The sequence below is a fragment of the Solanum stenotomum genome, chromosome 3 (genome assembly GCF_019186545.1).
Source record: "Solanum stenotomum isolate F172 chromosome 3, ASM1918654v1, whole genome shotgun sequence".
Taxonomy (NCBI): domain Eukaryota; kingdom Viridiplantae; phylum Streptophyta; class Magnoliopsida; order Solanales; family Solanaceae; genus Solanum; species Solanum stenotomum.
This window is the reverse complement of record NC_064284.1, coordinates 15,469,340-15,494,054: the sequence shown is the minus strand read 5'-3', so window position 1 is coordinate 15,494,054 and position 24,715 is coordinate 15,469,340. Positions and strand designations below refer to the sequence as shown.

General features: G+C 34.6%; 5 protein-coding genes and 1 non-coding gene across 6 annotated transcripts; 1 reads left to right on the top strand and 5 right to left on the bottom strand.

Annotated features, from left to right (window-relative positions):
• Positions 1-64: 64 nt before the first annotated feature.
• Positions 65-1,208, bottom strand: LOC125858729 (ervatamin-B-like). The gene is made up of 4 exons (XM_049538543.1): positions 1,190-1,208; positions 872-1,074; positions 576-746; positions 65-292 (listed from the first exon to the last, which is right to left on the bottom strand). The coding sequence occupies exons 1-4, from the start codon at positions 1,206-1,208 to the stop codon at positions 65-67; spliced, it is 621 nt and encodes a 206-aa protein (XP_049394500.1).
• A 1,383-nt stretch (positions 1,209-2,591) lies between these two features.
• TRNAY-GUA (transfer RNA tyrosine (anticodon GUA)) lies at positions 2,592-2,683 on the bottom strand. The gene is given in 2 exon segments: positions 2,592-2,627; positions 2,647-2,683. It is a non-coding gene; the product is annotated as a tRNA-Tyr (tRNA).
• A 931-nt stretch (positions 2,684-3,614) lies between these two features.
• LOC125858728 (lysine-specific demethylase JMJ706-like) lies at positions 3,615-9,781 on the bottom strand. Its single transcript, XM_049538542.1, has 13 exons — positions 9,618-9,781; positions 9,069-9,138; positions 7,236-7,545; positions 6,580-6,736; positions 6,163-6,385; positions 5,717-5,770; positions 5,555-5,634; positions 5,197-5,474; positions 4,718-5,107; positions 4,318-4,523; positions 3,945-4,046; positions 3,791-3,831; positions 3,615-3,711 (listed from the first exon to the last, which is right to left on the bottom strand). The coding sequence occupies exons 1-13, from the start codon at positions 9,779-9,781 to the stop codon at positions 3,615-3,617; spliced, it is 2,172 nt and encodes a 723-aa protein (XP_049394499.1).
• Positions 9,782-10,490: 709 nt separating this feature from the next.
• Positions 10,491-12,575, top strand: LOC125859563 (probable calcium-binding protein CML18). The gene is made up of 2 exons (XM_049539332.1): positions 10,491-11,247; positions 12,332-12,575. Exon 1 carries the CDS (start codon positions 10,739-10,741, stop codon positions 11,228-11,230), a length of 492 nt encoding a protein of 163 aa, XP_049395289.1. The 5' UTR covers positions 10,491-10,738; the 3' UTR covers positions 11,231-11,247; positions 12,332-12,575.
• Positions 12,576-12,979: 404 nt separating this feature from the next.
• On the bottom strand, positions 12,980-17,419 carry LOC125859757 (binding partner of ACD11 1). The gene is made up of 5 exons (XM_049539570.1): positions 17,201-17,419; positions 16,042-16,145; positions 15,753-15,828; positions 13,814-13,897; positions 12,980-13,731 (listed from the first exon to the last, which is right to left on the bottom strand). The coding sequence occupies exons 1-5, from the start codon at positions 17,204-17,206 to the stop codon at positions 13,165-13,167; spliced, it is 837 nt and encodes a 278-aa protein (XP_049395527.1). The 5' UTR covers positions 17,207-17,419; the 3' UTR covers positions 12,980-13,164.
• Positions 17,420-21,340: 3,921 nt separating this feature from the next.
• LOC125860118 (heat stress transcription factor A-1) lies at positions 21,341-24,456 on the bottom strand. Its single transcript, XM_049540018.1, has 2 exons — positions 24,031-24,456; positions 21,341-22,627 (listed from the first exon to the last, which is right to left on the bottom strand). Exons 1-2 carry the CDS (start codon positions 24,256-24,258, stop codon positions 21,377-21,379), a joined length of 1,479 nt encoding a protein of 492 aa, XP_049395975.1. The 5' UTR covers positions 24,259-24,456; the 3' UTR covers positions 21,341-21,376.
• Between the last annotated feature and the right edge of the window lie 259 nt (positions 24,457-24,715).

The window sequence follows — 24,715 nt, the reverse complement described above, 5'->3', positions numbered from 1 at the left end:
GATGGCTTACTACATAACATAAGTTACTCTATTGTATACTTAATAGCTAGTAGAACTGATACGACTAATCTATAATGGGATACGATAATTTAGAGAGTGCACTTTGTTTAATTTTGGCATATCCCTGATAACCCCATTCCGTTCCCCAGCTATTTTTCACCAAATAAAACTCAACGCCCTCCTCTTCACCATATCCTACAATTAACATTGCATGTTTTCCAACTACTTGTCCTTCAGTTTCCTTCTGTCTCACTTGAGCAATTTCATTTTCAGTTGGTCCCATGTACACTCCCTGTATATATGTTAAAACAATCAAAATATAAGCCCATATCATCTAAGTAAGCTAAGAGAATAATGAACAAAAATGTTGTACTCCCTTAGTCCTATTTTGGGTAACACCCTTTGACTTGATACGATGTTTAAGAAAAAAATGAAGACTTTTGAAATTTGTGATTTAAAACAATCATAGGAGAATTTTAAAGTTAAATTGTTTCTGACTATAATAAGATGACATTCTTTTCGAGATAGACTAAAAAAATAAAGGATGCCATAAGATCGGGAGAGTATTACTTCACCTTTCCACGATGTAGTTGAAGACTTGGAACATGAAGAGCAGCACAAGTAATAGGTTGTTGCCGAATCAACTTTTCTATGATTTCCTTTTCATGCAACTTCTCTTTTGCCTTTTCTTCCAACTCCTTGATCAATTCCGATACTCTTTGAAATCCATTTATCTTTATAATCCTCTACATAAATATAATAAAATTTAAATATCGTGAGTTCTAATTACCACTGATAAATTGAACGATTGAACGATGATATACTTACCATTTCAGATTGGCATTCACATAAAGGGATATTTAGTTTCTACCGTTATGCCATAATCCATAGCAAATTTGTATGCCTTGTTATATGAACATGAAAAACATTCCTTCTCTCCCAAATCAGCAAAATAGGAAGCCTTTTTATATTTAGTGTACATGCAATCAATTAACTGCTGTTTTGAGAGTGAAACAATCTCTCTTTTATTCTTAAGGGCATATGCTGCCGTAATAGCGAATGCCCAACAACAACCTTCAGATCAAGAGGAGCTGTTTGTTATTATGAGTTCATAGCTGAAACTAGTATCATAAAGTAATAGTACTATACAAAAAACCTGAAAGGTATGTACAACAATGGCCTTGATTACCGATTCCAATAGAAGACATTTTCTTCCTACCCAACGAAATTTAATATTCTGAGTATTTGGAAAACAATACCTAAGTCAGCCAAAAGTTTGAACAAAGTACAAAAAAACATCAATTTATTCATCGATATCATATACCTCCTTGAAGAAATTGTTCGAGGGCAAGAATCTCACTTTCTGTATGAATATATGTTGCATGAGCCTGACTTGTAACTCTAATGGTTATTAATAGTACTTTGTTTTTCTTTCATGAATGAAGCATTTCACTAAACTATACAAGCAAAACATAATTAAAAAAGGAATATTGTAGAAGACAAATAGGAGAAATAATCAAACCTTGTTATGCGAGCTACAATCTCCTTTACTATTCAGCTAGCTAAACTAGAAGAAAGATACATATATAGAGAGAAGTAGAGACAAAAAAACACTGGGTGATTATTCTCATTTGTCCTAGCTTTGATGGATAGAAACACCTTACATATTGTTGGTGGAGGTGACAGATATCTTGTGGAATTAGTCGAGGTGCACGAAAGCTGGTTCAGATGATAATAAAAAAAAGAAGAAGGGAATACAATATAGTACCATTTTGGTGCTACAATTTAATGCTCCGCACGTTTTTTTTTCTTTTCACAGCTAGCGCCTGGAATATGGTTCAGTACTACTCAAATGGATAAACTGATTAACTTTTCCGCCTAAATCATTCTTCAATTTAGGCCATTTTTGTGTTAACATATTAATGCATGTACCAAGTTTTCTTCCAAGTTATATCTGCCAAAAAATAATAATTTCCATGAAGAGTGGTAAAAGATTCACTTTAATTAATGCATTTTCAGTGATGAGTACAATTTCAATAGTAGCTTTATTTTAGAGTTCGTTTGGTTGTTGGTTAGAGTTATTCAAGCATTAGTACTGTAGAGATTAGTTACGGGTGAATCACTAAATCTATGTATTATTTATGCGGGTATTAGTTATGTGAAGATTATCTAATCCACCTTTTATCATGTATAAAATAATACACAGATTTCTCATAACTTACTATACATATATATATTAGTTATGCGAGATTCTAAATTATCAACTAAATTGTCATACTGATTTTATATATGAATAATTTATTTCCTATCTATAATCTACCTACCAAACATCGTATAAGTGATCATAATATGTTTTTGATGTGTATACATGAATAACTTGTATATTTACTATCTACCTACCAAACGTCGTATAAGTGATCATAATATGTTTTTGATGTGTGCACTAAAGAAAAAAGTTTTGTTTGATAACTAAATTAAATATAATGGAGTAACAAATTTCTTATCTACCCACCAAACGTTATATAAGTGATCATAATATGTTTTTGATGTGTGCACTAAGTTGCATAAAAATAAAAATAAAAAAAGTAATTTCCGACCTGCCGGATTCGAACCAGCGACCTAAGGATTAACTGTGGTATTTACCGACTACAGTCCTCCGCTCTACCAACTGAGCTAAGGTCGGATTTGTTATAAGTTCTTTTTAATTAATATAAAACACTTAACTTTGTTAGCATTCTTTCATGTTTTATGCCCTTTTATACTGGCCAAAACTCACAAGGTTGTCCTCCCTTCATTCCAATTTATATGTCATATTTGCTTATTAACAATAATATAATTTTAATCTTTTTATCGCGTTTTTTCGTTAAGTGAATTGTTCAAAGTTCAAGAGAGTTATAAAATTCTTTTTCCATTTTTGCCTCCCATTTATATCATCTAGTTCTAGATGATAATTTCACGAGAGTTGATTGCTCATATTTATGATTTTACTTTGAATTATTTATATCTTCAAGAATAGTTTGAGAATAACTAAAATGGCAAAAGTGGAAAGTGGTGTTTATTTTATGTCCTAAACTTTTTTTCTTAATAGGTGTATATTGCCTCAATAATTCACCTATTTTGAAATGAAGGAAGTATTTACCTTTTTTAAATAAAAATAAATAAAAAAAGTCGTCCAATTAAACACTGTCATGACAATTCGGCAATATTTAAGGACATTGCATGATGACTTATTTGCATAATGGGTGAGGAACCAAAGGTGACCTATATAACAATCAATTTGATGCATCATCAGTTATATAAAGCTTAAGAAATAAATACACTGAAGTAGCAAAACAACACCTACTATATATACATCTATAATGTATACAAATAATTTCGACTTTGTATATACAATGTAGTTTTGCAGTCAGCAAAGAGCGTAGTTCAACTATAAACTAGTGAATTTGAACTGCATTATGATGCCTATACAACAAATCAACAGTTAAGAGTTACAATATTAATTCTACTACTCAGTATTTTGCCTTTCATGTTTGGACCAAACAGAAAAGGCACATAATTAGTTGATATCTTTACATTAAGGTTAGTGCAACTTGATGGCTATCATCTGAGGTCACCTATATCTCTGAGACTTCCTTTTCCATGGTGTCATTTTTCTTGCGGTTGACAAGCATAGCGCGTTCTAGGGATAGGTTGTCAAGCTCCAGTGATTCTCTGTAGCAAATTCAGGGTGAGAATCCTAGCAGTGGTACTCTAACTGTGAATTTTTCGTGTCTAAATGCTGTATAATCACCTCATAGACACTAAATCACTTAGTTTATATATAGAGGGCCTCTGCAGTTAAGAAACAAAGAAATAGCGAACTAGCTAAGAAACAATGATAACTACTACGCCTCAATTCCAAACTAGTCAAGAACTAATTAAGTACCGGGAGGAAAAAGTAATACCTTTTTCTTCTTATTCCTCATTTGCTTGCCTTGAGCAGATGATCTTCTTATCATGGACATCTTTATACCAGTGTCTACATTTTGAATACTACTTGACATTATCTGTTAAGTCATGAAAGTTCAAATGCATCAAAAACCTATTATCATCTAATTTATTGGAGGTCATTTTACGCAATAATTTATTTACTCGCGATATAGACTATATTCTCTTTTGATTCTTGCAATTCAAATTGATACTTTATAGAGTTTGAACTAGAGGGAAGGACAAACTTAAACATTGAAATCAGAAAGCAATCATGGAATTATGTAAAACCTAGAAGACAAATCTATGCTACAATTTATTTAGTCACCAAGGGCTCAGCAAGAATGGTACCTCACAATATGGACGGTATTTTCCTTGTATGCGCGGAAATAAGGTTTGTATCCACAAGTAAGGTAGTGACTTCATTTTCTGCTCAACCTCACAACGCATTCCTTCCTCAGCCTCAAACATCTGTGCAACAGCTTCCATTGTTGAAATATCCTCAGTAACAAAGAGGCTGCAGCTACTTCCACACAGACAGTTAAAAGTTTCAAAATCTGCATGATTAAGTTTGTTTTTGTTAAAGAATGAGGATATCGCAATTGGAGGAGTGGAAAATGAAATGATCAAATGGTGCTCAATAAGTGCAACAGGTTTACGTCCTATGGTCCCATCGAGCTGCACAAAGTGTTGCATGTAAATCAAATTGCAATTTTCTAAAGTAAAATTGAGGCTTTTAGTGCAACAGTACCATGAAAAAGACATATGGGACCAGCGAAACATTTGCACTCAAGGTATGCCACATAACAGATTCGTTTGCAGAGGATGCAGGTAAATGACCCTTGAGGTTTTGAACACATTCTAAGAGAAGTTTTCGACTTCTCCAAGCACCAGCGGGCACGGTGGTATGATCTCAATAGGCATGAAAATGAAGTCATTACACAACGAACATTGACTAAATCTGCTGTGCAATAAGGTCTGTGAGCTGAAGACTTTGAGAGAAGCATTGCTTCTGCACAGAGGAGCTCTTCATAAGGAATAATTGGCACCTTGCCAAGAAGAGCATAACGCTCACTAGCGGCAGCTCCAAATGGAAACCATTCACCAATTGCAAAATTCACGGCCTCACCACAGTTAAAGCCTACAGGGACCAGGAAAATTAGTTGTATGAGCAAAGTAATATCCTTCATATTATATATGGTCATTGCAAGTGAATTATCAAGATCTAACCATGACTAAATCCTGAATGGTATGCTCTAGGGAAGGTAATAACAAACTCTCCTGGCATTTGCACAGCCTTGTAAACCGGGACACCATATTGCAGCAGAATCTTTGGAGAAATCATTGTTGTTCTCTCTTGAAGAATATTAAAGACTCCATTGACCCCATTTTCTGATAGGATTTCCTCAGTATAAACACAATGCCGAATAAAATTCTCAAACTGAAGAGCTTCATGACCAGGAACTCCATACCAAGTTTTGGCCGCTCCACAGTGATGATAGTTAATGCTGAGAGGCAAAAGAGTAAGGAAAATGTAAAGAAACTGAATGGCTGAAACATCTAAGAGAATGCTGATACTATGACTTGCCTATAGAGATAATGATCCTCTACATGCCAAGCGAACATACTAAATAGCATCCCTATGTACAACATGGGGTCTGTTACTCCCTGAAACAAATAAATATATCAAAAGCATTGAAGCCTTTACTGATATTCTGCATTGTTTCCAGAATTTACAATCATACACTACCGGTATTTCATTAACAAGCAAGCGCAATGCTGATCTTTGCAGCCGAGGAAGTATCTGCACAGAGAACAACGATTTGATATTGGCTGAAAATGAAATGGTGTATTAATTATGGTATTTGCAAATCTTATGCTTCGACACAAAAGAATCTAAATGAAATTAGAAAATCTTTATGAAATACTGCTAAAAAAATTCTAAAACTAGAAAGACAGCAACATTGATGGATGGTGCTTGAGCACAAAAAACTATCTGGATGGTGCTTGAGCACAAAAAACTATCTGGATGGTGCTTGAGCACAGAAAACTATCATGACAAACAGTAAAATATGAACTTCTGATGCATCACTAAGCTTAGGATGCAGTCCATCATAGACAACGAAGAAAGATGATAACATAAGACAGAATGATCAATGATGTACAAAAAACTAGCAGCAAAAGTATATGTAGAACCTTGAAATTCCATTTGCTACATCCAAGAGGATCATCAATGGAAGTGCTTGAGAAGGCACTACCATCTATATTAATTCCATACTCAACCATTCCTGTCTTTGCAAGTGTCATTTCTTTCCAAAATTCCTTTTCCACATATGCAGGAGGAAGGCATCCAGATATACAGTATCTTCGAGCAGTTGCCTTGTTTGCCATTATCTCAAAATCACGAATAGTATAATTTCTGGAGCACAAATAAGATACACGATGACATGAATCACACTACCATATAAAATCCAATAGGTAAGTAGCATGAAAATGTCAATGATGAGATACATTATGATAGCAGCAATTTGTGGTGCAGTAAATGCAGCCATCACTTTGTGATAGTACTTGCATATCTAAAGAAGATACCAAACATCACTCATTGTATAATACCTTCCTCTTGTGAAGAAGGTGATCTTATCGTTGTTATTCCATTCAGCAAGTTGCAGAGGTTGCAGCTTAGTGGTAAACTTAAAACGTTTTTGCTCTTTCATCAACACAACTCCAGCCGGAGCAGAAGATCCTAAGGGAGAGACAATCTTACAAATGCCTGAAATTCAATACAGTTCTGGTCAATCAGCAGAAGATGGATGAAAAAAGTACGACAATTACCACAGCACAATGCAAGAAGCAATAAGAGTTCAACTTAACCATTGTATGTTCAGAAAAAGAACAGTATAGTGAATGAATGAAAAGAGACTTATTTAACGGTTCAGGTTCCTAGAGCCATTATCATGTTTATGAGAAAATCCTATAACGACACATCCCAAAAGGCCGTAACAAAGAGGAAACATAAATGCTGTGATCTGATATTGTCTATATCAGAAGTAGGAAACATAACCTTAGAAGCATATACTTATACTCCTTTCATCCTAAGCGCCTTTTGCTTATTGATGGTCAGTTTAATGAATTCTGATGGCTAATTTTTCAAAAATACAAAAACAAAATAGAAATAAAGCACTATTACACATTTTAATCATTGTTGTCAAAGTTCACTTAGTTCGACCCTCGAGATATATCAAGAGAAAGTTTCCAATTGTCAGTGGTACCATATTTTGATGCTTCAGGAGCAATTTTCTGCACATAAACCAAAGGATCCTCAAACTCTTCCTTAGATGGACGATATACTGGGCACTCTTTAATCGTATCGGTCCAATCAAATTCATCCATACTAATCTGACCAGCGGCCTTCCTTTTTTGAGAAACTTTTCCATGAGAAGGGCCATGCAGACTAGGTTTCTTCACTCTTCTTGCAGATCTTGTTTTTGTTACTTTCTGAACAGCATTCAGAACATCTTTCTTACGCTTATATTTTTCTGGTACTCTTTTTTGACAAGATAAGCGATCCCCTGCTTCAGCCTGCAGAAAAGCCTCATAACAGTAAAAATACGAACATTTATATGAAAATTCTGACTCTTATTGCAACGAATTTTCAGAAAAAATGACAGGATTACAACGGAGTCGATTTTATTACTTATAATCTATATCATTCCTGATCAAAAGAGAGAAAACACAAGTTATGTTTAAAAATGAATAAACATAAACTCGAAATCTGTACTAAAATGAAATAATTTTGAACGAACTACTAAAGAAATCTGAAGAAACTTTACCATATGAGCGTTCTTCTCATACATATGTCGAATTTGTAGAGAGAGAAAAAGACGCTGAAGAAGTTAACGAGAGAAATCTCGCCGCCCGCCCTTTGAAGATTTGAAATTGGATAAAACGTTACAGTTCGTTAGCTATTTATACCTTTGCATTTGGGCATACCGAGAAGGCCGGGTCCCGGATGACCCGATCCGACCCACTTTTTAACGAAAAACTATTGCATTTTCAGGCAAAAAATGCAATTAACTGCTTTGGAGGATTTTTTATTTTATTTTTAACTTCTAAAAAAACAGTTTTTCTGTTTTTGCTACTACTAAAAGCACTTAATTATTATCTTTTTTTATATATATATAAAAGGGCAAAACACTCAGCTTTCTAATTTTATTTTTTAAAAAAGAAATACATTTTTGGGATTATATTATTATGATATTAAATCATTAATAGATGCAATTGTTGGATTAGAAAGGAACTAAGTTATTCCACAAATATTAATACTACAAGTGATAACTCTTCCGTATTAATTGACTTTCAACTGCAACATGTTCGAATTTTTTTGTTTCTTTACATTACTAAAAGCAAATTAAAATAGGATTTTAACGACGTTCGTAAACAATATTGCTTATTTGGCTAGAAGAAGAAACTCTATATCCTTAATTGCTCTATTTCATAGTATCAAGGCTTCTTTATGATTGCGTCTTTCATTTGTTAGGAAATCAACACACTAGTTTCCCTCCCTTCCAAACATGTCGAATCATTACCTTATTGACCTTCAACAAATACCGTCAATCTTTAATAATAGGTTTAAGAAGATGACGATATATGTTTCTTTATTGATAAAAGAAAATTTATCAATAATTTTCACTGCCATTTTATCCGTAATCACTGGCTATCTCCATTGTTGTCAACCATTATAACCATTGTCACAATTATTGTTGTTAACTATTACTATCAATCGCTATCACACCTACCACTTCCATTATTGTAATTATATTTACTGCCATAACCATTGTCGTCACCACCATCACTACTTCTATCATTATCAGCCACTACTAGGAGTGGCAAAGGAGCGAGTCGAGTCGAATATGAGTTGATAAAAAAATGAGTCAAATAAAATGAGTAAGTTACTCGACTCGACTCACATTTTAAATGGGTAAAAACGAGTTACCCAATGGATAATATGGGCAACCATATTTACCCATATTATAATAGAAATCTTNCCGCCCTTTGAAGATTTGAAATTGGATAAAACGTTACAGTTCGTTAGCTATTTATACCTTTGCATTTGGGCATACCGAGAAGGCCGGGTCCCGGATGACCCGATCCGACCCACTCTTTAACGAAAAACTATTGCATTTTCAGGTAAAAAATGCAATTAACTGCTTTGGAGGATTTTTTTAATTTTTTTTTAACTTCTAAAAAAACAGTTTTTCTGTTTTTGTTACTACTTAAAAGCACTTATTATTATCTATTTTTTTTCATATAAAAAAGGGCAAAACACTCAGCTTTCTAATTTTATTTTTTAAAAAGAAATACACTTTTGGGATTATATTATTATGATATTAAATCATTAATATTTCAACGAATACCAAACATGTCGAATCATCACCTTATTGACCTTCAACAAATACCGAATCTTTAATAATAGGTTTAAGTAGATGACGATGTATGTTTCTTTATTGATAAATGTTTTTGTATGAATAATTTTCACCTCCATTTTATCCATAATCACCGGTTAGCATCATTATTGTCAACCATTATCACCATCGCCAACCACCATTATTACGATTATTGCTGTTAACTATTACTATTAATCGCTATCACACCTGCCACTTTCATTATTATAATTATATTTACTGCGATAACCATTGTCGTCACCACCATCGCTACTTCTATCATTATCAATCACTATATTGCAATCAATCCTTACCACCAACCACCTAGCTCCACCATTACAATTAGCATCACCGTCAACTATCAACAACGCCATCATCAATCACCACACATTCTTTAGCCACTACCATAACACTATCAACAACACCATCATAATAATTGTCTTAACTATCAATCATCACAATTATGTCAGTCACTACAACATCAATCACCTCCACTATTACAATCCAATAACACTAATCATTCATACAAGCCATCTTCATCACTAGCAAACATAAATATTGTACTTTTTTTTATTAAATAACAATTTTTTATTTAAATTTAATTACAATTTTAATTTGATATATTTATTATGTTTATAAGTAACTAAATCATATGGTCATTAAAATTTGAAAAAAACAACAACTATAATCATTAATTATTCAGATCTAGACACTATCTCTAATCATTTACAAACAAAAGTATATAAATATATAATTTTGAACTATAGATTTTTAAAATATTTCTTTTTTAAAAAAATAAAAATAATTCACGTCCAATAAATATTGAGGAGAGAGAGCACTTAAGATTTCAATTAATAAAAAAGAAAAAGAATCAGTGGCGGGTAAGGGAGTGAGGATCCGCGTGATTAGCTCAACGAACTTTTTGAAAATTTGAAAAACAGAGGCCAAGACGGTTTCTCTTACCTTATCTCAAAACTCCCAATCATCAAAATCAGAGAGTGACGGCACGCAAACCGATGCTCATTTCTATCACAAAAATTATAAACAAAAAATAAATAAAATATATACACGCGTAACATTTATGGTTTCTGCCTTACCTTCTGTTACGTTCTTCATCATTTGTATGAATGTTTATTGATTTGATCAATTCACAGATCCGCAATTTCTGAATAATTTTGGCAGAGATTTTATGATCTTTACGCAATTGGAATATTATTGCGAATTGTAATTCATTCATAATTGGGTGTAAGGCTTGATAATCAATACGCGACTCTGTTGTTGAAAACAGGAGATTAGAGGAGTTTTTAGATTTGGAATAGAGATTAGAGATCATGAGTGGAGATGCAGAGCCGAAGCTTGACGATGATCAAATTGCGGAGCTTCGTGAGATTTTCCGGTCATTTGATAGGAACAATGACGGAAGTTTAACGCAGCTTGAACTCGGATCGTTGCTTCGATCATTAGGATTAAAGCCGAGTAATGATCAATTGGAGGATTTAATCCAGAAGGCAGATAGGAACAGCAATGGATTGATTGAGTTTTCGGAATTTGTGGCTTTGGTGGCGCCGGAGCTTATAGCAGCGAAGTGTCCATACTCGGAGGAACAGCTAAAGAAGATTTTTCAGATGTTTGATAGGGACGGTAATGGTGTGATCACGGCGGCGGAGTTAGCGCATTCTATGGCTAAATTAGGACATGCACTTACACAAGAGGAGTTAACAGGGATGATCAAGGAAGCTGATAGGGATGGTGATGGTTGCATTAGCTTTGAGGAGTTTGCTCAGGCGATGACTTCCGCTGCATTCGATAATTCCTGGACATGAAACGCCTTTTCTTTCTGGTTTGTGCTATTTTTGATGGTTTACTTTTCTTACTTGATTGATATGTTTTACCTCAGCCGAGTTTTCCAAAGCAGTCCCTCTAACTTTATAAGGTAAAATTAAGTAGAAGTAAGGTTGTGTATACATCACCTTCACGGCCTCACCTATAGTTCTAGTGCTTTGTTTAATTATTCCGTGCAGCGAATGAAGTTCCTCTTTGAAAATTAAAATGGCATTGGAAATGGATAGGCATAGCCCTTGCTGTTTTTGGATGGTAAAAAGTCTAAATATACGAGTATTGTCCTTTGGGATAAAGTGAACACGAATGTTATCAATTTGTGTGACGAGTTGTTCTTTCTCTTTATATAGTAGTGGTTAATTGTCAGTAATAAGCTAATTATTGAGGGGTTGAGTTTCATCCATATCCGTTTTCTAATAGGGAAAATTGTACAAATTGGACTCATTAGATAAAGTATTTACCCTAATTGGACACGGCCTAAATTGTTTATCTAATTCCCCCCTTGTTCTATTCACTGAACCACTGCTTCTTCATCTTTAATATCATCATTGTATAAATATACTCTATTGATGTTTACATACTCTAATGGTATCAAACAATAAGTGCGCAATCTTTTTACTAAAACACAACTTGTTCCTCTTTGATGCCATTATATACTCTAATGGTATCAAGGAGTAACTAGGTGGGGTTTCACTGAAGCATTGCTTCTTCCTCTTTGACACCGTCGGAGTATATAAATACTTTGATGATATCAAGCAATAAAGGCGCATTAGTGATTAAAAATAGGGGGTATGAAAGTAAAGGAGTAGCCGCTTGTAAATAGTTTTCCTTTTTGAAATACAAGTGTTCTTTTCACTTTCTAATATGGTATCAGAGTCATTGTCATATCAATTCTTAATTTTATCCAATATTGAATATTCATATTATAGTTCTACTTGTTGCATCAAAGTCATACTTGTATCAACTCTTAATTTAATCCAATATTGAGTACATCCACATTTCATATGTCCACTTAATTCTTCTTGTTTTTTTAATTGCCCAAAATATTTTAGTTCATACCTGATGGTTGATAAATAACCATGCAGGCGAAAGAAAAAACAGACTTGGGCTCGAACAAGGACTAATTTCAATCAACGAAGCTATCAGGCTGAAATAGATGGGAATGTTCCAAAATGAGTTCATTGTTCAACTTGGTTTTTCCAATTTTGCCAGTCTCATTGTTTTGTTTTTGTTTATTGTTTTTTTCGTTTTGGTAGGTAAGTTTTTGTAGCATAATCCATCATTACAGAAATGAAATGCATTTGGAAGGACGAAACAGACCTTCAATCATATGCTTGTTTTATTAAAATTCTAACCTAGAAACACTCCTGCTTTCTGCAGTCCTTCAATAAAAGGTCAGACCTTCCCAACATCCAAAAACCTTCAGGTTTGGCCACCCAAAACATGTTTTCAAAAACATCAACTCAAAATATTTTCCAAAATAAACTAAAATCAGATCCAAATGCAAAAGTTCACAATGATGATGATAGGAATTAGGACACCTGCAATGCTTTCCTGTTACTGTAACACTTTTTCTTCATCCGCTACAGTATGTTTTTAGCAGTTCTCACAACATGAACAAACAGCAAGACTAATCAGGTCAAAGGTCATGTGCATCGTAAAATTGTCGCAGTAAAACCTCGGGTAGCAGTCTATTTCCAAAAGACAAACAACCAATCCGAATGCATACGTACGTTCGATAAAGATGAGAATTTGACAGGAATTCAAAGGTCCAGCAACTATTGTTCTATGCATCAAACTTACAGGACGTTTTACGTATAACTAGCATATCTAAGTATCTAACCATAACACAATGACCCGCTAAAAGATGAGACAAGCGAAATAGCAAAATAGTTTAATGAAATTTGTTTTGCATAAGCTAGAGGATTAATCCCTTAGGTGAAGATGGCTTGGTAGGTTCCTCGGTCTTGGAGGCTTTTGGGGACTCTGAAAGAGCATGTATAGGCACATAACCTTCAGCCGAATTTTTTGCCTGTTCTTCTTCTGCCATCTTTTCCTTCGTCTTCTGGCCCACTTCCCCTGCAGCCTTGGTGACCTTATTGAAAGCACCAGTAACCCAAGATGCCCCTGTCAAAACATATCTGTTCTTCATGATGGCAGATCCAGCAGTGCTAACCGTCTGCTCAGCAGCTGCAAGAGCTGATTTTGTCTTTTCAGAAACATGGAACTTCTGGTCCATTTCTTTCACTTTGTCATTCACAATTGTTGCTCCCAAATTAATTTTCTCACTAAGGCCAATCTTTTGGTCTAAAGAAGCAACTTTTGCTGAGGCAGTGGATGTGAACTGGTGTTTCTCATCAAATGTCTTGGCTTTGTTAACTGCATCCTTGCCCAAGATGAAGCCCTTTGCCAACATGCTGCTCACAACATCTTCTGCCTTTTGAATAGCAGATCCACCACCAGCTGCATTAGCACTCTCAGTTGCCTGTGTGTATTTAGGAGTATACCGTGTTAGGGACTACCAAACAGTAGATAAAAACCAGAATGTCTATATAAATTATACAGACCTTGATTGGCACTAGAGCTGTAGGAGGCAGCTCGTAGTCAGGTTCGGGTACTATTGTGACTGACTGATCAATAATTGTTGCTCCCTGGAAACCACAGATGAGCTTATCAGTTGACACACCAAAAGAAAGAGAAGACGAGGGGAATGCAAAAATATGGAAAGCTAATCCTTCACCTTCAAAACGAGCATAAATGCAAAGCTAACTGATCAAACAATTGCAAGACTTTCAACAACTAAAGTTTTTTGGGCTAGCTGTTACCAATTATGTCGTTTAGGCTAATGCAAAGGAAAGAGAACAGGAGGGGATCATTCATATCTTCTTAGCTACAATTTCCTCCCTAGACTTTCTTCTGAAGCGTTTTAAATATGGGAACCTTTTAAAGAAATACGGCTACAGTGACTCAGTCACTCAGTACAAGTAAAAGCCATCAAATGGCTGAGGGAGAAGGCCACATATGCATCAGATGGGCATAGGGTTGATTTCAAAACAATTATTCCTTTTTGGTTGCAGAAAAATTCTCTCACAGAACTGGGCTTCAAGACTTTCAACTCAAAATTTGTGGGCTAGCTGTTAGTCACTTTCACTTAATCTGTTACCAATTACGCTGTTTAGGTTAATGCAAGGGAAAGAGAATGGGAGGGGGTTATTCATATCTTCTTCCCTTTCCGTTCAAGAGCACATAAAGGAACAAAAGAAGAGAAGGCATAACCCTTCGGGATGGCCCAGTGGTTTCAGGTTTGGGCTTGGGACTTCCATGTTAGAGGTCTCAAGTTCGAAATCCCTTGCCAGCAAAAGCAAAAGGGGTTTGCCTTCTAGGTTGAGCTCGTCCCACCGGGATTGCCTAGTGTGGGTTACCTCTCCTATGCGGTTTGCAAGCTATTGCATAGGAGCGGGGGGTTTACGCTGTGCACACCCAAAGGGTAGCGGCTTTGTGATAAAAAAAATAAGAAGAGATGGCATATAAAACAATGAAACACTGACAACTAAAATCCAAATATGAATTTTGATAGAAAAACTCCACCTTCCCCTCAAAAGAATTGTAAGTTTCTTTGTGCTCATGCATTTTAAAAGTGACAAACTTCTAACAGTGAAATAATTGCCTGTATCATGGAACATAACATCCCCTTTTCATCTTCTAATGAATACCAGGGCTCCAGCATTATAATCTGAAATACAGAGGACCACTGGCAGTGCAGAGTGCAGTACTACACGGATGATTAGCTCTAATGGTATCTAGATTCCTAAAGGTCTTACAAGTTTAAAGTGGCTGCCTCTCAAAATGTTTACTTAAGCTACTGAAAGAAAGATCACAACATGTCTTAGAGAGCATAGCAAATTTACTACCAGCAACACACTGTGCATGTAACCCCTCTAATATTAATCAACATGCAACCCTATCCCTGGTGTAAATGACAATAAAGGGCCAGTAGTGATTTTTTAAAAAAAATAGAACACCAAGGATGGACCAAAGCACATACTACAAAAGCCAAAAGTTCTAGATACTACATAAAGCCTAAAAAGGAACTAACACACCAACCTAGTGAAGCAACTGTTACATTAATTTTCTAACAAGAACCTCAATTTTTTTTTGCCATTGCCTCATTTGATGAAACAACAAATGTCATAGACAATAAGAGGATAAATAATAAAATATTTTAATAAGAAGACCAGTAAAGGGCTTTTATCACTTCTGATAAAAGACGCTTACATAATTTAATCAGGAACTCATTATCTTTTGCGGAAATGCACTCAATGACACAATGAAATTCAAATGAAAATATATATCTTACTGCCCTAAAATAAATCATTCAATAAGAAACTTACCAGCATTTTCAACATCAAATCTGTAAGACTTAAACTAGGGGAAATTATTATACTTGTACTGTTGTACAATAAAGATTTAACATAGGAGTTCAAAAGACAAGAAAAGTAAACTTACAGAAAGAAGAACTGCAGTTTCTGCACCCTGGGGATCCTTGAATGTGACATATGCAATTTGAGATCGCTCATTCTCACTAGAATAGCCAGAAAAGTAACTTGCATAAATCCATAAAAGACATATGCAACAAGGAGCTAATATTGTATCAACTGATTTAATTTCTTTTTTGATAAGAACAGCTTTTAAATTCTCAAAATGAAGGTTTTTTCCGATTTCAAAATATGCCTAGATGGAAAACAGATAAGAGGAGGAGAGAAAAAGGGAATTACTTTCTATTACAAACACTAACCTCATCATCTCAACATATTCAATATCCCCGGAGAACGAAAAGAACTCCTTGATATCTTGCTCCGATGCACCCAGAGAGACATTGCTCACTTTCACTGTTCTAGCCTATTATGATGAACAACAAGAAATGAATAGTAAGAGACTTGACGACATAGGGGAAAAGGCTATGCATTTTATATGTTGGTTTTTCTTTTTCTTTTGAGAAGGTTAGTGGAGAATCCTGTAACCTTGCCGTCATTAAGCAAGACTTTTCTCACTTGTGGATTTACTGTTATGGAGGAGCAAAACCGGAGGCATTCAGGAATTTACACAAAAACTTCTTAAGAGTCATAGCTGTAAGATGGGTGTTACCACATATTATCAAAATCCACTATTGAATAGGATTTCTTTTTATAACCAAGAAATCCCCGAGGATAGTAGCACACGATTCGAAACTCGAGCAATAATCGGCACACTACAGAATAGGATATTGAATTTTACTCTTCTCATAATAAAATCAGTTTGATATTTCAGTCCCAGATACTGTTTATCTTTTAGAAATGATCTTCTTTTGTGCATTTATCATTCTATAGAGTAATGTCTCATATGAGAAACTGAGACCACCACAGAACATCATAACTGACTAAAACCACAAAACTTGAGGAAGAAAAACATACATTCAGAACTCAAAATTATTCCAAAAATACACTTGGTCGTCCAATAAAGGACCTTATTGTTTCTCAATCATTGGTTGCAAATGATACTAATGATCTGGAATCTAACAATCTTCCAAAAGCATTTTAATCAACATTTCTAATGTAATCAATTTTTTTTGTAACAACAAATGGCACTCACATATGAATTAAGCACTTCAGCTTCCTATATGCTCGAAAACAATAAGAAGCACTACATTGTAACATATTTTATCTACCAAATCCAAGTACTAGGGTATCACTGCGCAATAACAACTATCAACACCTACCTCACTAGAACTAGGGCATTTCAATGGAAAACAATTACAAACACATAGCCATATTAATAAACTCGACAAAAAACAAATTCAACCACAGCAAATCGAATCCAATAGAACAGTAATTCATAGATTCTAAACAGATCAAACTAATTCACAACTATAAAATAAAAACAAAAACAAAAACAGAAAGAGATGATGAACTACTCACCGACATCGAATCAGAAGAGGATCAAAGAAACACAATACAGTTATTTGAAGCAAATATATTTGTAGAAATTGAGCGGATGAGTTACGTAGAAGAAGAGAGAAAAAGGGTATATAGAGAGGGGTTGTGGGTTTTAGGGAGAAAGTGGTATACTTCAAAAACGTCAACGAGTGACGTGCGAGAGGGAGAACACTGAAAAGAAATGGGAAAATGGATACGCTGTTTTCCTTTTCGAGGTAAAGAGAATTTATAACTTTTTGCCCCCTTACTTCTTATAAATTGTTTTTCTAAACCAAAAGTAACTTTTCTTTTCTTTTTACTCCTTGCAGAAAGAACCAATTTAAATGGATTTTCCTTTTTCCAATATTAATAATATTTTATAAAAAATATATTATGTATAAACATATAATATATATTAAAAATATTTCATGATAATCATCATTAATGTTACATATAATAAACTTCAAGTACTAATATCTAAAAGTAAAAAAATGTATTTAAATAGTATCCATGAGTTATGGGGTTACTAGTGATTATCTTGTTTATATTCATGTTCTTTTTAATTTTCTTTTTGTTAAATAGGTTACAGATCCATTCAGGTTTTTTTAATATACAAAATTATAAATTATTTTTTCGTATATTTTGTTTATAATAACTAAACGAGATTTAAGCGTCAAATGTCAATATATAACAACATCTCACTATAGCAGTCATAAAATTTTCAAATAAACATCGCCACTATTATGAGTTTGATCATATTGAATAAGGAATTTGCTCTTTACTCAATTATTATTTAGTTCTTTTTTTTAGAAAAAAAATGAAATTTAAACAGGGAGAGTAATTTCTTTTAGGTTATAACTATTGAAGCTTCTATAAGTATTATTCTTTCTATCTCACTTTATACCTTGAAACACATTCACTAAAGATTAATATTGAAATTAGCTATAAACTTCATCATCGGTGGTATTCAATATAAATTTATCACTAAATAAAATTAGCAACCATATTTTTACAGTTTAACTATAAAAAATTTCTATCATTGAATCTTATTTTTAATAATTCTTTTATAAAAGCTTAATATAGTTCATAACTATTTATTTGATAACCCTAGAGGAAAGATTCATTTTTTAAATGTACTGGGAAAACAAATCCAATAGAAACAAGGTGAAACTGTAGGTTCAAAATCCATCCCCACACGCAAATAGTCAAAAAATAGAAAAACCTTAAAATTAATTCTGAAAGAAAAATATGTTTAATTACATAATCAACTCAATATAATCATAATTTACACCACTATATTAAATTAGTTGAATAAATATAATATTAACCATGTTTAGAAACTTGAGAATATGATCATCTTGATCCAACTAGAATAAATGAATTGGTGAGAACAAATAGTCAATAAAGAAATGAATTGGAGTCAAATAACATTTCTATATAATTATGCATATTTTAGTATATCCTTTTGTGTTTGTTCAAATAGAAAGCTTATGGGTTAATCTATTGAGTACATCAATAGGAGGGTAATGTAAATGGTGTATCTATCTTAACCAATAAGTATTCCCTTTTACTTGTTCAGATACATTTTTATACTTTTATTAAAATAATATTTTACTAAACTACCTTGAGATTTTGATATAGATATTTGGATTCTTTCATGTGATAGAAGTTGATCTGAGATAAGCCCATTTCCCCATTATTTATCCACTTGTTCTTGCTAGAATTTGTTATGAATTTTCTATCTTATTTGGATTCTACACAATTGTGTTTTGATTTTTTTTTTAAATTCTTAGTACAAAAGATTTTTACAATGTAAAATAACCCTTCTGCATGTATCCCTTTCCTAAATCAATTTGATCAAATTATACTCGTTTTATATAATTTTCTTTATGGTTTGATTTATCAACACTAAAGTTTGTAAATATTAGTTTCTGCGTGACGCCTTATTATTTCGATCCCAACAATTCACTATTTCAAAATTTTCTATCTCAATTCAATCAATCAAGCTATTCCAAGCTTCTCTTCTCTACCTCTCAACTTCCCTCTTTGCTCCAATCCTACTATTGAAATTGTTTTTTTGTTGTTACTTCATTAAAGTTCACTCTTTAGACAAATAAATTTAAAAGCTCTCCAATCAACATTTAAGTCCTAAATTCACTCAATTTTCACTTGTGTGTCAATATCATATGATTCGTGCCTTATTTTATTTGTGTGCAATTGCACATTTTCAGTGCATTAATTTCGTGCTAAAATCAAACATATTGAAAGTAGTGATATCAAACATGCATCACCAATTTTGTCCATTTCATATTAAATTGCTTTAAGCATTTTATTATGAAAAACCAAAAAATATTACTCCCTCCGTTTGTATTTATATCCACCAAATCAATTCTTACTTTATCATTTATATTCACCAAATTGAAAACAATATTAAATTTTATGTTGGTGAAAATAATAATTTTAAAGAGTAATGATGTGATTATTAATTTTATTTACATATGAAATAAATAATTAGTAAATATAATGTGGGATTGTTTTAACAAAATATAAATTTGTGGGTCAACTTTTGTATTTAAAAAATCTCATATCATGATTTGAGGAGAATATGGTATTCCATCTCATGATATGAAATCGCAATTTCATATCCTGATATGACATTGCATGGCCAAATGCCTACTAAGTCGCCCTTCAAAATAATTGGCTTTATACTAAATCTATATGACATTGAACTTGTTCTTTCGGACACATCTCAATCACCATATTAGTTGATGGGGGATTCTGTTAACACGAGTAAATATAAGCCTATCACATATTGTGGATTCATAGAGACATTCAACCCAAAACAAAACAGTTTCCTACCTTAGCGAAGACTTGATCAGTGCCACAGTAACTCAGCTAAACTTGATAACAACCATCAGTTCAACATCCGGACGCCCAAAAGGGAAAAAGACACGGTTTTAAAAGAAGGGATTAATAAAATGAACCTCCAAGACCCATTTTCGTCCACTCAAGAGGTTCAAAGAGCAATCAACATTAACCCAACAAAAAAAAAACATAGATAGGGAAAAAGATATCATAATATGGTGGAGAAGGTGCTTTAAACAACTGCGGCATTGAATACAAGTCTCGGAATAGAACAAAAACATACAATACATTTGGACAAAAAACAAGACGTCCATTCATCCTGCTTGCATCTTCGTTGAAATCATCATTATGTAAACAATAAAAGTTACATACAGATCCTCTGCAACCACCTCTTTGCATCCCTTTTCCAATTTCTTAATAAGTAAAGAACATTTTAGTGTTCTTTTTTTGCTAACCCATTGTGCCAGATAAATGTACATACAAAAATCCGGAATAAAATACACCAAACTAGTCTTTTGGGGATCCCCATTTTGCTACACAGAACATCATTATTAGTAGTGAAGAGAGTCTTTCAAGACAAGATTGTTAATGCGCACCAGTTCAGAGCATCCACCTGACAAAAAAATATTACCACATGGGGAGAAGTTCATTGCTTTACACCCTCTAGAAGTTCACCACACTTCAGCAGTTGTGCTCAAGGTGGTATCACTAACGCAGAACGCCCTACAAAAAAAATAAAAAATGATGCAGAGAGCAAAATATACGAGTAAACAATAAATGTTGTAACAGAAGGCACAAAAGGAAATAAAAACACAGCACTGACACTTGATGCAACCTCATGATGTTTGTGATACACCCATTTAATGCAGCATATGGACGCATCCTATCAACAAATTATTTCAGACCCCGCAATGCGACAAGAATTATATCAAAAAGAGATTCTCAAGATACCAACATACTGTTAACAAATCACATGACATATATCTAAACATTGAAAGGGAACCAAGAATTATGTCAAGAAGATAATTTCAAGATATCACCATGGTGTTGACAAAATGCACAACCACTCACATAGGTACATTGAAAGTGAAATTCCTTAAGCCAAATCACACACACCCAATAGGTCCGACATGATAGATGGTGAAACCTTTGGTCCTAAACGACACTATTTGTATGGAAAATGATGAGAAAAAAACAACCCAAATAGCAGGAGTTTTGCAGGATTTGTAATCTGATAAGCTAGCAATAAGCTCATAATGGAGGATGGAGATTTTACCTGCATCATTGCAAGCGTTTAAAAAACACATGAAATCATCAAATCTGGGCAACTGATGAAAGTAGCCCCATCTGTTCAGTAAGATGATGCATATGCTTTAGTTTATCCCAATCATTCTCCTGAACTCCTAGGAAATCCTCTTCCACGACTAGGGAACCAATCTCATCCGTATCCCCAGTGAGAGGGCTTGCAGGGGTTGCAGAGAGAATCTGGTCCCAGAAAATATCATTAATCGCTGGAAGCTTAGGCATGTCATCCAGCAAAACATCACCATCTGTGTTTGCTGAAAATTCATCAGAGACAATTGTTGTTAAACCATCCAAAATACCTTGCGCTGTGTCAATATCTGGCACATTTCCAGTCTCAGACATATTAAGTTCAAGATTAGTTACTCCAAGAATATGAGAAAATTCAGGCAAATCATGGACTGCCTGAGAGTTCAATGCATCAGCTTCAGGTAATACGGGAATGTTGGCCTCCCCAGGAACCACAGTAGTGGATGATTGGGTCTCAGATATGATGGATGAACAAGAGTTGAATGGAAATCCTGAATCTGACATTAGATTAGGCTGTGAAGAAGTTGACATTATTTCTGAGAGGGTAACACTGGAAATACAACTGGATGCACCGCTACTGTCTAGAGAATTTTGAGGCGGGAGGGGATTATTAGTCAAACAGTCATTTGTGTTTAATCGGTTGTCCAGCCTCCCAGATGCATTTATTTTCAGAATCTGCTGCAGTAACACTTTTGCAGCCTCGGTCATTGAAGGTTGATACCTGACTACTTGTCCATCTTGCAAAGCATTGACAGGCTTGCACGCAACATTTTCTTCAGACTGTTCAGGAAGTCTCCTTTTCTTATTAAGCCCAGCAATATGCCTGTTATTGCCATTCTGTTGATGTACTAGTTGGGCTACAAAGCCAGGGCTCTGCATGGCCTTGGCAAGGAACGACATCATTTGTTGTTGCCTGTTCTCCATTAATTGAACGCGCTGCCCAACAGTCACCAATTGGTGATCCGTCTCCTGCTGCTGCTGTCTCAACTTAACCAGCTCCTGCATAAGGATATCCTTATCTCTTTTAAGCCTTTCCACCTCTTCCTCTATTCCAAACTTCCCAACTTCCACACAGGATGCAACAGATGCATTTGGTACTTTGGAGGTGGTTTGTTGATGGCCCTGCACCTGAGGGGGTTTTCGCCTGCTTATATTCTTCAATAGGTGTTTGTAGCCTCTAAGAAATCCCTCGTTTGCAAATTCCCAGCGGTCTGGATCAACCTTCCTGAAACCCTGATTGATGAAGGGGAAAAGCAAACTATAAAAAGAATTACAGTTGCCCCGCGGGTACAAGGAGACTCCATATCATATTAAAGAAAGGCAGAATACACCACAATGGCAGAACTACACTCTGAAGAAACATAACTCCCCGGTCACAAACAAATCCCTGAAATCCATCTATTACTCAAAAAGAATTTGACAAGCTCTATTACTTACAAAAATTTAAACTGAATGGTTAATAGGCATATGAAAATAAATAACTTTGCCTGGTTGTTTGGTGGATAAATATAAATGTGGGAAGAGATGCCAAATTGTGCTCAATTGGGAGGAAGTGAACCTGCTGGCTTGCTTCTGCATAAGCTCTCCACCACTGTCTAGCCTGACCTCTAGCTGGAAAGTAGTGAAGTTCACTCAATTGGACTCTAAAGACCCATGTTATGCCATATCTCCTAGCAACGGTCTAAGGAACTCCTGAGCATCTTAACTGCAGGATCACATTCCATCAACTATGTTGGCGATTCGGTATGTACATAAATAAAGCAGTACTAAATTTTGTGACAAAATGCCTTGGCTCAAAAGCATAGAATAAACTGTGATTTGATCTAAAACAATTCTACCTACCTATTACATGAAACTACCTTTGGTACATTTACTAAGCCACTTCACAGGGTACAAAATAAAGAAGACAAATAAGGGGACAATGTGTGGCGAGGTGAGAGAGATTAGCGGGTGATGGATGTGGGGGTGGGGGGTGGGGAGTTGCAAAATCATGGGATAACTTTTACCTCACCTCTCTGAAGAAATATTTTCATCCAGTGAGGTTTATAGTCCCCTTGACCAATTCAATCAATCCTAGGTTCCCCCTAAAAGACCCATCACAACTTGGAATCACTGAGATTAAATCAGAATATCAGATGTATCATCTTTGCAATTATTTCTCAATTTAGAAGCACTAATTCCCTTCATCATTGATAAATCACTTCCAAACAATGGAATTAATCTACTATTCCTACAGAAAATTGGCAAATAACCAACTGAACAACTGTTAATAAGCCCTAATTTTCTATATACATATATGTTAAAGTTAAACCAACTCATTATCAGTTCATGTAGACATAAAATTTGCAGATAATGATTCCAAATTGCTTGAATGACCTCTGCACGGTGGAACTGTAACATTTTCATCTTAACTGTAATTTTCAACTATCTAAGAAACATAGCCTATTATATTTCAGAAAAAAAACAGCTAGAAACGCTAGACGCGGGAGAAGCAGAAGCATTTAAATCCGTATAAAAAGAGAAAACAAATTACCTTATCACTCTAAACCAAATAACAGTTTGCAGAAACAGAAATTTGATTAGTTAAAAAAAAAACTGTGAATCAGGAGTTTAAAGATGAGCAAAATTGTACTAACGTAAGTATTCAACTGTCTGACAAAGCTGGAGAAGTTATTGTGCTTGAAATACTTGGGCAAAATATCTCTAGCAAACTCCGGCACATTCAAAACAACAAAGCTATTGTTACTCTTACTCCATGACACCACAGAATCCGTCGATGGATCATCCACCATATCATACGTCTTGTTCAGGAAAGGCGGCGACGACGAGTTCCCCGCCACTGGAGCCTCATGAACTCCGTCCATTTTCCACTTCACAATCGCACCGCTTTCACAACACAATCCACTGATTCACAAGCTCCACAAACAAACACAAACAGAGAAAAAATTATGCGGAAAATGGAAGTATCGAGATCCGGATAGAGACAGAGAGAAGAAAAAATGAACAACTAGAAGGAGAAAGAAGAAATGAGTAGGGACTGAGTGAGTGAGTGACTGGCACCAAGCGGTGGAAATAGGCAAACGAGAGCACGGTAGAAGGGTCTTGAAGCGGTAGATTTGGGCCAACGAGGCATATTCTTTACTTACTTTAATTCTCTGTCCTTTTAAGTTTATTAAAATTGTTTCAAGGACACTATTAGTTGTATTTGCGTAGTCATCCGAAAATTGTACTATAATTTAGTTATTGCACCCACGGAATTGAGAAAAACTCACTTGCATTCCCGGTGCATTTGTTTACAGTAAAATTTAAATATTTATTTGA